Genomic DNA, 13,028 nt, shown 5'->3' on the forward strand with positions numbered 1-13,028 from the left:
AATTCAAAAAGAGACATGTATCACAATGTTCATTGCAGCACTATTTACAATAGCCTGGACATGGAAGCAACCTAAATGTCCATCAACGGATGAATGTGTAAAGCAGATGTGACACATATGTACAATGGAATATTACTCAGCCATAAAAAGAAAGAAAATTGACTTATTGGTAGTGAGGTAGATGGACCTAGAGTCTGTCATCGAGTGGAGTAAGTCAGAAAGAGAAAAACAAATACCATATACTAACACATATATATGGAATCTAAAAAAAGAAAATGGTTCTGATGAACCTAGGGGCAGGAGAGGAGTAAAGACACAGACATAGAGAATGGCCTTGAGGAGACGGGGAGGGGGAGGGGGAAGGGTAACCTGGGACGAAGTGAGAGAGTGGCATGGACTTATATACACTACCAAATGTAAAATAGATTGTGGGAAGCAGCCGCATAGCACGGGAGATCAGCTTGGTGCTTTGTGACCACCTAGAGGGGTGGGAATAGGGAGGGTGGGAGGGAGACGCAAGAGGGAGGGGATGTGGGGATATATGTATACATATAGCTGATTCACTTTGTTTTACAGCAGAAACTAACAAAATTGTAAAGCAATTATACTCCAATAAAGATGCTAAAATAAATTTTCAGTTAGGTTTGGACTTCATCTGTTTCATGTGGATTTTATTTCTCTAGTGTAATCTTCATGTATTATGTTTTTTACCCTCCCTCAATTTGAAGTTCAATCGATTTTTATTCTTGCTTAACTTTCATAAGCAATGTGCTTAACAGTAGATGCATGTAATAAATGAAGGAATAATATACATAAACTTTCACTAATGTAGAAAGACGTGTGAAATCAGTCATTTAACAAGGATAAGAATATTAATTTATTGCCTTAAATTAAGCAAAAGGAAATGATGTAATTGAGGCAATAAAAGACTAGGTAGTCTTTTATTTTTCTTTGGGAATGTTTTTCAAGAAGGACCAAAGCCTTTTTATATAATATAAATTAGAGTGTTCATTAGCATGTGCTGATGGGGAAGGAAAAAAGAAAACCTTCAACCAGTTTCTGTTTTCTTAAGAATTTATTCTGAAGTGAATTTTTAGCATCTTGATACTGCTTTATTGGCAAAGAAATTAAGGTACTTTATTTTGTTTGCCAATATTCCCACATATACATCTTTGTTTAGAACCCACAGTTTCTGCTAAATAAATTAATTCCCTTTGGCTTTAGATCAAAGCAACCTCAAAAGGACATCTTTTCTCAAATTCAATTACTGACTCTTGGGACTTCCATGGAAAAGTTATGGTTATAAAAAAGGAAAGATCAGCCACTTGCATCTGAAGATGTTTATAGCATTAAGATAGATGGATTATACAAGGTCTGCTTCTAATATTTTCTCTTCTGATGATACAATTTAAAAAGATAAGCACTGATTCTTACTTTCAGAGTAGTCAGCTCTGTATTTTCCTCATTGTCCCCCGACGTCCTCTTGGATTTGGGGTGTTAATTATATTCCACTAACCTTCACTTCTAAGATCCCAAGGCTCTTGTCTGCTCAGATCCACAAATAACATCAATTAGGTAAATGTGGCATTTCCACTCCTCATGCAATCCTGTTTAACTATCAGTATCATGATAATACATCTAGGATTCTGTAGCATGGTCCTGGTTTCAAATATTTTTGAGTATGGATGTAAATTTATATGTTAGAACTCAGGCAGCGTTTTGATTTTTAGTTCTAATAATATAATCACTATAAATATATGAGACATTAAAACTTTGAAATGAAAAGTGCATTTTAAAAGAGTTCTTGGGCTTCCCTGGTGGCGCAGTGGTTGAGGGTCCGCCTGCAGGGGACACGGGTTCATGCCCCGGTCAGGGAGGATCACACGTGCCGTGGAGCGGATAGGCCCGTGAGCCATGGCCGCTGGGCCTGCGCGTCTGGAGCCTGTGCTCCGCAACGGGAGAGGCCACAACAGTGAGAGGCCCGCGTACCGCAAAAAAAAAAAAAAAAAAGAAAAGAAAAAAAGAGTTCTCATTTTAAAACTGCAGGTAATCTTTTAAGAACAGTTATATATGAATTAATTAACATTATATATTACTATAAATGAAAGTGAATAGTGTCTGGTGGTGGCATACATTACAAAAAGTAAAAGCATATTGAAACTACCTTTTGTCAGAAATTTACTTAGCAACATGGCATAAGATGAGAGCTCTTGGCACTCACCTTGAATTAGAAAAACCTATTCACCCTAAAGAGCTATCAAAATTGTTACTCTGGTCAACTGGGATAAGGGCCTGGAAGGGATGATTTGTTAAACAGTTGAGGTCAGAATCCTGTCATAGACAGTTCAGTGTGATAAAAATTTTGCCTTTCAATTATTTTTTAAATTTAAGAGCTTTTAAGATTTAAGGTAATATTATGATTCTATAGAACTAAGTAAGTTTTATCCTACTGACCTGAGTCTTTTAATGCTTGTTCTGCCTTTGAGGCCTCATAAGAATTCTTGTTTTCATCTATGCATGAAGCATATGGGTATCTCTCCACCATCTCTTTTGCATCCTTTTATTTCCTTGACCTCAGAGAGTCACCTTTTGGAGTTATAAATGATCACTTTATGAGAATACAATTTCTGTTTGTGGCCGAGGGCTCCTCTCTTCTTTGTTTGACAAGTTCTATACAAAATTCCCTGGAATAGGAGCAGGGTTCCTTCTTTATTCACTAGAAATGACCCAGGAAAAAAGGGGCCTTTGGATGCTGTCTAGACTGTCTATCTTTGCAGAACAGATGTTCTAACAGTGTGCCCAGGTTGAAATGACAGCTTGTCATGGCAGGACTTCAGGTCTTACTGGAAAATCACAGCAACATTCTCAATGATAATTTCTGGGATTAAGGAAAGCATCTGCAGAAGAGCCATAATGTTTTCAGATCTTGCAGGCACTGATTATTATGCCAGCATGATTAACACACCTCCTGGATCCAATGCATATTAAGAAAATCAGGAATAATGCTGTGCCTCTTACATTAGCTCTTTATTTCTTCTTAGTTCTATGTTCTTTGTCCAGTATTAAATTGTGGCTTTATTTAATTGAAAAAAATTAAAGGCATAGTAGGGTCATCTAGTCCAAGGCAGTATATCTTTAAAAACAAATATTCTTCCAGACTACTACACTGCACATACGTATCTAATATATACATAAGAGTATAAATTGAACCCAATCCCACTGGCCAGAAAGAAATCCTGTGTCTTCCAAGAGAAGTTTTCCACTCTCCAGGACAATCTGGTCCTAGGCATCCTTTCTAAATTTGATTTGATGAGCTCAAGCCCCCCACAAGTATCCACTCATTCCTCCAAATTTATGCATATGACCAGTGTATCTAGCCTCTAACTTCAACCTCCTATCAGGAAACACTGAGTCATTAAATAAGATAACATTGTGGTTTCTGGGGAATACAGGAGAGAACATCGTTCCCTTTTTGTACTTTGGCACCAAGAGGTTGGTATCAGGAATGGCTGCACCAGTATCTACAGCTGACTGACAGTTGTTTGCAACCTCAAACTCTCCAGTTTATCTTCTGTTGACAAATCTCCATCTGCTGTGTGTGACAAAGGAGTGCTATTTCTCTACACATTTCTTAGAAGGAAACATCTTCCTTCTCGCCTCTGGTCTGGGTTTTTTAGCAGTTATTTCCAAATAGCACATGCTCTTCTGGTGATCATAGCACTTGCCACGGTTAAGTAAGAAACCTTTGAAATTGATCAAGCTCCAATTCCCATGTGCCTTGTCTGACATTTAGCTGGTGCTTGCCCTTTCATCCAAACTCTCTGGATACAGAAGCCAGGAGACTTTAAAAAAATAAAAAATAAAAAAAACTATTCCTAAGGGATGGACAGAAGGAAGGGAGCACCATTTCCTGATAACAGTATAATTCTAAAATTAGTCTTACAAACAAAGGAGGGAGGGGACCCTGACATCATTGAATTCCCACAGCTGATATAGCTAGCAAATACTGGACCTCAACCAAAAATTTCAGAATGAATCTTCTTACCCTTTGCTAATTATAAAATAAATAGATTTCCAGACTTTTTGCAAAGAAAGGGCTTAAATATGCACTTTGAAAATGATAGGGAGAGAAAGAAGAGAAATTTTTTACTTTCCTCGCAAGATAAAACTGATCTTCATCGCATGGCCGTATTCTCCAAGTTTATGAGCTTTAACTAAAATAGATTAAAGGGGACAGTGAAAAGTATTTGGGTTTTTTTTTTGGCTTCTGTCCAGAAAATTCTCCCATCTTCTTTTATCTGATAGTGTCCCCTAGCCCTTGACCTCTGGCACATGACCCAGGTGTGATAAAATCCCATTGCCCTGGCCAGAGCAGTTGATCCAAGGGTGATGCAAGTAGAGTCAGTCAAACGGCTTCCTTGAGATTTCTGTATAGATTCTGTGAGAAAGAAGTTCTGTTCTCTTTAGTTGGGTACAAATTAAGGTTCTTTGGTTGCAAGTATTATAAGCCAATGCAGACTACTTTAATCAAAAAGAGAGTTTATTGTAAGGATATGAGAAAGCTCTCAGTGATGAAGGAAAGCTTAACAGCCTGACCTCGTGGAGTCAGCCTCTAGAATACGGGTATCAAAATAGACAATTTCTTCAGGCGGCAGGGCCCAACCTTCGGAATGAATTAGCTCTAGCTTTTTTCTACCCTCCCTCATTCAACTCAGCTCAAGATTCAAGTTCCAGAAAAAAAGCAAGTGTGATTGGCTCAGCTAGTCACAAGCCTTTTCCTAGGTTAAGTAGGAAAGGGACACTGATTGACAGTCCCCCTGGACTGCAGAGAGCAGGAGAGGCATTGTTCCCCAAAGGAAAACCATGTTTCTGTTACTAAAAGAAGGGGAAAGTAGTTCTGAGCAGGCAGAAACTGATGTTCACCAAAGATTGATAAGCCAGGGCAGCCAGGGGACCTTTCCTGATCTGTGCCTGCAATAGCTCAAATGGGGCCAATAGGCAAAGAAGAGCCAAACGAACAGTCCAGAAACCCTGCTCGGCCTCACTGCCAGCCTTAGCAGCTCAGACATTTCTGTTTAAACCAGTTTCATTTTGGTTTCTGTCACTTGCAACCAACAAAGTCCTGAGTGACGACTCGTTTTTATGTGAGTTATTTTTAGGCCTAGAGGCCTCTGGAATGTCCTTTTGAAATTAAGAACCACCCCCAATTTGTACATAATTGAATAAGTAACATTTCTTGGGATCTCCTTGCAATAAGTCCCTAAGTTTTTCAGGGACTCCTGGAGGAGTTGTTTATCCTTGAGGGAACTTCTGAAATCAGTGAGAAGACTTTGCCTTTGGGGTTCTATTCCAGGAAACAGCTCTATTTCAGGAAGACTTCAGTGGACAAAGGAAGAGGCAACCTGACGGGTAATCTCTGAATAAGACTAGGGATTATAAAGATAAATATAAACTATTTCTATGAGGTAAATACTAAAACTCCTTAGGAACTTGTTATACTTAAAAAGTACACCTTGAAGTTATTATTCGTACATTCTCTCATTTTTCCTAATTTTAATTTCTGGTGTTTATTGGCCTAAATATAAAATATCCCACTGTGGAACAGTTTCTGTATCTAAGGATTCAGTAGGAGTGCCTCAAAGAAAACTCTTTTCTGCAAATGTAAGGATAATTATGTGTGTGGGAAAATCTCCACCTTTTGTTTCCCTGAGTTCTTGTCACTTTCCATCAAGGCAGTAACACAGTTGGCAGCAATAGGAAAGTGCAGGCTGCCTGTTGTGCTTTGATCAAATGTCACACTGAGCTTCATGCAATCTGATGCCATGGGTGGTGAGCAGTGCTTTTGACAAAGTCCCAGCAGTTGAAACAGTGAGATCCCAGGGCCCTCCTTGTTACTTTCTTAGAAAACTCTAGGTAGACAGATAAAAAAAAAAAAAAAAAAAAAAAAATCTGTGTTCAATGGCAAAAGAAGGTTGTATGCAGAACTATTGGTCAAGAAATTGGTTCCTACTTTGAGGAATAGCAGCCTTTCCAAGAGCTGTGCTGAGAGACAGTAGGAGAGGATGGCATTGTTTAAGAGACTAGACACACAAGGACAACTATTCAAGACTAGCCTTACTCCAATAAATATTAACATGACCGCTCTCTAAAAGCTTAGAATTCTACCAGGGCAAGATTTTATTTAGGCCCAAAGCATTCTCATTAAAATACACTTGACAGGGTGTTACATCTTTGTGAGGATTATTTTAATCACTGTTTTTTTTTTTTCTAACTGAGATAAAATTCACATAACATAAAATTCACCATGTTAACCATTTTAAAGTGTGCAATTCAGTGGTCTTACTGTATTGACAATATCTGTGCAAGTGTTGCCACTATCTTATTCCAGAACATTTTTATCCCCCTCAAATCCCTGTTTTCTTAACATCTAGTTGCAGTAGTAGTTTTGATCCCAAGGAGGTTTGCAGGAGGAGAATAAAAAGAGGGAGAGAAGGTTTGGGCTGAGTGCCTGGGGATGGACATCATGATAAAAAGATACTCTTTAGAATGCTAGTTAGAGTTGGCTCTGGGGTTTTGGCAAAGAGATATATCTCCTGACTTTCATAATTGTGTAGGACAGCAAGTATGATTCTTAAAATTAATGGGATAGTGTTTAAAAATAATTTTGTGTCACTGAAAAGTCAATCCTATTACAAGCCTCCCTCGAAAGTGTGTTTGGCTCTATTCAGACCATGAGCCCTGGGTAATGCCCAGGGATGTACCTGTACTACCTGGGAGAGTCTTCTTAATGAGAGTAAAACCAAGAGATGACTTAAAGTTGATACGGCTTTCAGTGGGACAATGGGCACTTGCCTGTGGGAATTAGATATATGTTATTTGATATACCAGCTATGCATATTAAGAGAAAAGAACTAAAAGGAAAATAAAATCCAGAAGAGTGCATTCCTTTTAGTATGCTAGCTTGAAGTCTATAAACCAGGTCCCGGACGTTTCTGGTCAAAGATACAAGCTTTCATCTTAGCAGGTGACTTGATGCTTATGTGCCAACAACAGGACTTAGTCACCAAGGTCCTTTACAAAGTAACTTAGTGCTCCAAAACCAAAGGGAGCAGAGATGGTTTTGAAATCTAACCGTAGGTTCCTGCCTACTAATGTTTACCAAAAGGTGGACACAAGCTTTGAACGGGTATAATAGGCGTTTCACTGAATTCTGTGAGTGAATTAAACTGTGAGCACTTCAGATGCAGGTTGTGGAGGTGAGGCAAGGAATATGCCCTGGGCTGTGATTATCTGTACAAAGTAAGATCAGCAAACAAGGATAGGCTGTTAAGTAAGTTTCCTGCAGTGCCAGTTTTATAATAAAGGTGTTTTGCTTTTTGTTTGAACTTGCCATTGACTAAAATCATTTATTTCCTTGGAGGTAATTTAAGTACATAGCCAACGAAATAGTTTTTCTGTGTTTACGTGTTAAAAAAAATTTGGTAGCTCACTGTTTCATCAATTTGAACATGCTTAAAAGTATTCCTAGTATTCCAGGACATTCCTCTGATCAGAGGTTGAATGGCAACCTTATAAATAGTCTTACTTAGAAAATGAACCAAACAGGGAAAAATTGTGCACCTTTGCATAAAAAGAAATTCTAATTTATTTGCATCCATCTCTTTAATCTGCTTGTTATAACTATAGGCACTGGTTTGTAACTATAGCAGAGAAGTAGCTTCATGTTAATCCAGATAGCATGTCAATTAGAATCAACACTTTTTCCCCTCCTGCATTTTCAATTGTTACAGTAAGATCAGCTTTCAGAGTAGACGACCACGATGTCCCTTGATGGAGGCTGGAAGGGGTCTCCTTTCCCAAAGTGGTTCACTCTCCATCTACTGTGGGGTCAGAAGTTATACTGCTGGACATTTATTTGTTGGATCATGAAGATCTTTTGTTCATCAAGAAGAATCTACTTAAAAAGTGCAAATACACATGGATGGGTGACTCATTAAGCATTTTATTATATTTTAACTTGATTACCAGCTGAAAGTGGATTGGACATATTGATTTTGTGCCTCGCTCTTTCTTTCCTGCAATGGGCTATCCCTTCCTTTAAGGAAGTATTCTTCTCCCAGTCCAGCTCTGTGCTTCTGGGAGCCGCTATTCACAACATCCTCCTTTCCCCCTCTTATTTCCCTGTGCCCCTCCGCCCGGCGGCTGGTGCAGACCAGGCTTGTCCAATCATACTTCCCCACCCCTGGCTACAAAGATTGATTCATGGCCCTGGATGAGTACCCAACCCAAACCAGGACAGAGTATTTTCTTGTACTTTTTCTAACTGGAGCTGGTGGAAAAATGCTTTTTTTCCTCTCTGGAGGAGAGATAAGGAGGGCAGCCCTTAATTAATTGTGGCCATGTGTCCAGACTCTCCTGACATCCCACTTGAGGGAATGAAAGTCTCCATGCAGAGAGAAGCAGAGTGGAGAGACACAGGTGCCCTGATGGGATCTGAGACCCTGAATCTATGGGACTCTAAGGCTGATGGCATGCTCTTTCTTAGTTTGTTTACACTTGTGCCAATAAATCACCCTTTCTCCTTAAGCTATTATAACTGGGGGCATCTGCCATTCACAAACAGATGTCTAAAAACCAAAAACAAGCATTTTATAAAAGGACACAGGACTAACTAGGGAAGGAGTGGTGTTCTGGTCAAGGACTATGTATGGGAGCTGGGTCAACCCTAATTGTCCAGCAGTTAAATGGGATTCATTGTGTGTTAAAGTTACCTACATCTTTTCAGACTTTACTTTCAAATCAGTTGAGAGGTAGGGCAAGGTGACCAAAGTCTGAGAATGAGAGCTCATATTACTCTGGGGCCACAACGGCCTTGACAATCTCCTGGGTTATTGAATGCAGGGTGAGGCTGCATGAGACCCATGGGAGAGTAAGACTGTGCAAATATTTGGTTTAAGACCTTCCTGCTGTATGTCAGTTCACTGACTCAGGTTCTCCACCAAAAAAAAGAAGCAACACATGGGTTGAAAAGGGAGTCCCTGCTTTCATCCATAATTGACCTTGGAGTACTTGACTTTATTTAAATTTATATCTGTTCATAATACATTAGGGTTTTTGTTTTGTTTTGCTTTTTCCTGTACAGGTAGTTTATTTCCCTTTTAAACAGAAATATAGAGAAAAAAATGGACAAAGAAGCAAAGGTGGGATTTAATGTTTTCTAACCTCCCTCCACAACCATTAGAGTCCTCGTGCCTCAGTACAATTTTAATTTTGACCCATCAAACTCTCAAAGGGACAAAATCATCATTAGATAGCAAATGATACTATTTTTGTCAAAAATGAGAGTAATGAGGGCTTCCCTGGTGGTGCAGTGGTTGAGGGTCCGCCTGCTGATGCAGGGGACACGGGTTTGTGCCCCGGTCTGGGAGGATCCCGCATGCTGTGGAGCGGCTGGGCCCGTGGGCCATGGCCGCTGGGGCTGCGCGTCTGGAGCCCGTGCTCCGCAACGAGAGAGGCCACAGCAGTGAGAGGCCTGCGTACCGCAAAAAAAAAAAAAAAAAAAGAGAGAGTAATGAGAAGTAGATACCTTGCAATAAAATCTTTTTTTCCACTAGATTCAAAATACAGTTGAGAAGTTGAAAGCTTCTCTCAGGTGAGCTGGAGAACTTTCTCCAATGTGCTGTACAATCATCATCAGCTTCTTCTTATGCAACCAATTTGAAATATGGCCATGATGCCTTAGAATAAAGACTTTTAAATGCATAATATTCTCTATTGGATTTTATTCTTTTAGGTTTCAAGGTGGTGAAAGCAAATTAAACTGTCTTTATGTTGTTTGTGGAAAGAGAAAAGGCTGCGTTTCAAAGTGATGGTGTTACATGCCATTTCAATCTCGGGGAAGTGCTATTCAAAATTGAAAATTAAAACCAAACTCATATTAAACAGTTTCCCATGTGGGCAGGATGCTGGGAGTGTCTCACTTTCTGCAGCCACCACGTCACCTACTTTCTCCTCCTCCACTATTTCCACATTCCTCCTCTTTTTTCATAATTACTTATGAGTAATAAAGGAAGCAGGAGTAAGAACAATTGCATGTTCCTGGCTTTACAAGAGTGCTGCACATCAAAGGAAAACATTCATCCCAAGGAATCGTAGTTTTACAAGAGTTTCACCCGGCAGAATGAGGTTTGCTATCGCTGCCGCAGAGCAGAGAAATAGCCTCACTGCACCAGAGCTGCGCAGGCGCCCTGGGGTGATTGCCCAGGTTGCCACACATGTCTGTCCTGGGGCCAGGTAATAATCCACATCTCTAAGCCTGTGCTTATTCTTGTGGAATCCGTAAATGTACTTGCTTCGGAGGTTATTCTGAGAATTAAATGCACATGAAATACTGAGCAAAATGCCTGCCATGTAGTATTAAATGTGAACTCGTATTATTGCTGATGATGACAGTCCGAGGGGTTTTCTCCCCCAGGTTTGTAATCATCTCTGAGAGAAAACTTTTTAAAAAATCCAAACCAGAGTGGCTATTAAATTTTTCTGAACCAGATTCATTCTGGGAATGAACTAGATTTCATTCCCAACCAGGCTCCCCTGTTTGTTTCTAGCTCGTTAGACTATTGTTAAAACACAAATTTCTTTCCTTCCCCATGCCCGTCTTAGTCAGTCTATTGGCCCGTCTACACTTTTAGACAAGCCCCTCTCCTTGCCCTACTTCAGAGCCCCATCCCTGGGGGCCTGAGGTCTCCTCCTTGGGCCCTGCTCTTCCCTCACGGCCACCCAGCAAGACACTTATCAGACCTGTTTCAGTCCCCTCTTCAGTCTCAGAGACTCTTCTTTAAGGAACCGCTTATTCATCCCCTGCCTCTCACACGGTGAAATCACACCCAGCTTGGAGTTAGGAGTTTGCGTGCTGTCTCTAATCATGCAGAATGGAGATCGGGCCAGACCAGCACACTGCCTGGCACTGTGGCCTTGCTTTCTGCTTTGTTGCCAGAAAAGCTATATGCATCACCTAGGACCAAGGGCCAGTGTGTGACTGTCACATGGTAATACTGACCTCTAGGGGCTGGCTTTCCTTCACGTAGAGTCTTTATCTTCTCATTGAGTTCCAGGACTGTGATGGCAGCCTCTTGCTTAGCTGTTGCCAAATCAGTTTGTAGCTTTTTCAGTTTCCTTTTGTGCTTTAGTTTCTTAAAAAAATAAGAGTTTCCGTCACTAGAGACACATGCATCAAAGGAATAAAAAGAACTAATGATGTCTGAACAAACAGGGCCTTTGAAAGCCGGCTTAGATGAAATGCTCCCTGTTCATCTAGACTGAGTCCTGTCTGAGGTACATGTGCTCCTGTCAGAGACCTGGAATCACCAACAATAAAAGCCTACTCTCTGCATCATAGTATCGTTCACCCTATTGAATGGTTTTTATCTGGATCTGAGCCTTGTGTTTTGGCTGCTTATATAGAGAGGCAATTAGAAAAGAACTCTAGCTGGCAGTCTGCATTTTACCATGGAAGTGCCCAAACCTGAAAACATCTGATTTTTTTTCCAGTCTGTACGTAGACTCACATGAAATAATCACCGCCTTGATTCTGTCACTTCTGCCCTAACACCATAACGGTTTGCATTCAAATAAACTCTAAAACATGTGATGCTACCATGAAATGCTGATGTTTATAAATATTTACTATGGTATCTATTTAGAGAATTCGAGAAAGTGGTCAGTGGTAAGAGGGTTTTCAAGCAATTGAAATAGCAAGGACAGGAATTCCTTGCTATAAAATAATCTGATTTATGACATCGAGACCTTTGAAGGAACTACATTAAGAAGTTGTTACATAACCAAAGGATTCCCATTGAAACTATACGACTAGAAGTCTCCATTTATGGTTCTCACGATGGATTTGATTTACCAAACTTGGATTTCTCTGCAACTACAGAGAAGCTGTCTGTTGTGAAAAGTGTTGCGTTTGCATTTTTGTGTTGCTGCCTTTCCACTGAAGAGCTCACCTTGCCAAGTCTTTGTGGGCTGGTAATTAGGAAGCCCAGAAAATAAACGACTAACATTTCTTGACATAAGTCTTGAGATAAGGAAAGGAATAGTTTTTGCTCTCCAGGGAAGATGGTGTTCCCTGATCTTTAAAAAGAGTACACTCAGGTAGCAGGGAATCACTCCCTGTTTTGAGAGTAAAGCCAATAAAATCAGTTTATCAAAGATGGGATTAGATAGTCACAGACCTCTCATTTTAAAGACAGGACTTCATGAAAGCTTAATTAATGGCATATACCCGGATAAAAGAAAATGCATTATTCAAAGGAGAATGGTGGTCATGGAACTTCATTAAAGAGCGTCAGAGGGGTGGAAGTGGGCAGAATTTACTTAGCCCATCCAGGTGAGAGGCGCCCTGAGCCACAGACATTCCGCTAGAGGGGCAGTTAACATTCATGTGCTCATTTTATCATTGTACTAATTATGAAGCACCCCTTTGGTGTTAGACACCGTGCTGGCCAGCTGTTAAACCAGTGCTGATAAGATCTCTGCTCCATGTCACTAAGACCTTCTTACTCACTGTCTTTCTCTGTGTCTCTGTTCACCTAAACCCTTCACAATTTGGCCTGTCATGCAGCTTAGTTCAGGGAGAGACTGAGCTGATGAAGAGGTGCCGGTGCCTAAGTATTTGGTAGCTGTGTTTCTGACAGTAAATTAAATTGTCTGGCTAATCTGTACTTCTCTCTCTTGTAAATTGGTTTGCATGAGCTTGTTCATGCTGACCTCATCTATCCCAGGTCTATGGCGATCATACCTGTGAGGGGCCTTTCCTGATGCTGCTTCAAGACGGCTCCATGCTCAGATTTTTCACACTTTGCTTTTACCACTTAGGACATTGGGGATGGAAAGTGGGAGGAAAGATGTAGAAACGAAAATTGAGAAAGTGGAGGGAACGAGGGAAAGGATGGCAAGAGGGATTCAGAACAGAGTGCTAATAGTGAAAAGTCTCAAAAAAGAACTGATAATGATATACAGGCTGA

The 13,028-nt window shown here is 40.3% G+C and overlaps 1 protein-coding gene across 1 annotated transcript in view; it reads right to left on the minus strand.

Moving 5' to 3' along the window:
• The window catches only part of CCDC192 (coiled-coil domain containing 192), a 198,618-nt gene that overhangs the window by 61,805 nt on the left and 123,785 nt on the right, over nucleotides 1-13,028 (minus strand). The window contains 1 exon segment of the mRNA XM_049707872.1: nucleotides 11,060-11,192. Coding sequence (XP_049563829.1) covers nucleotides 11,060-11,192 — 133 coding nt within the window.

The sequence above is a fragment of the Orcinus orca genome, chromosome 3 (assembly GCF_937001465.1).
Source record: "Orcinus orca chromosome 3, mOrcOrc1.1, whole genome shotgun sequence".
Lineage (NCBI taxonomy): Eukaryota > Metazoa > Chordata > Mammalia > Artiodactyla > Delphinidae > Orcinus > Orcinus orca.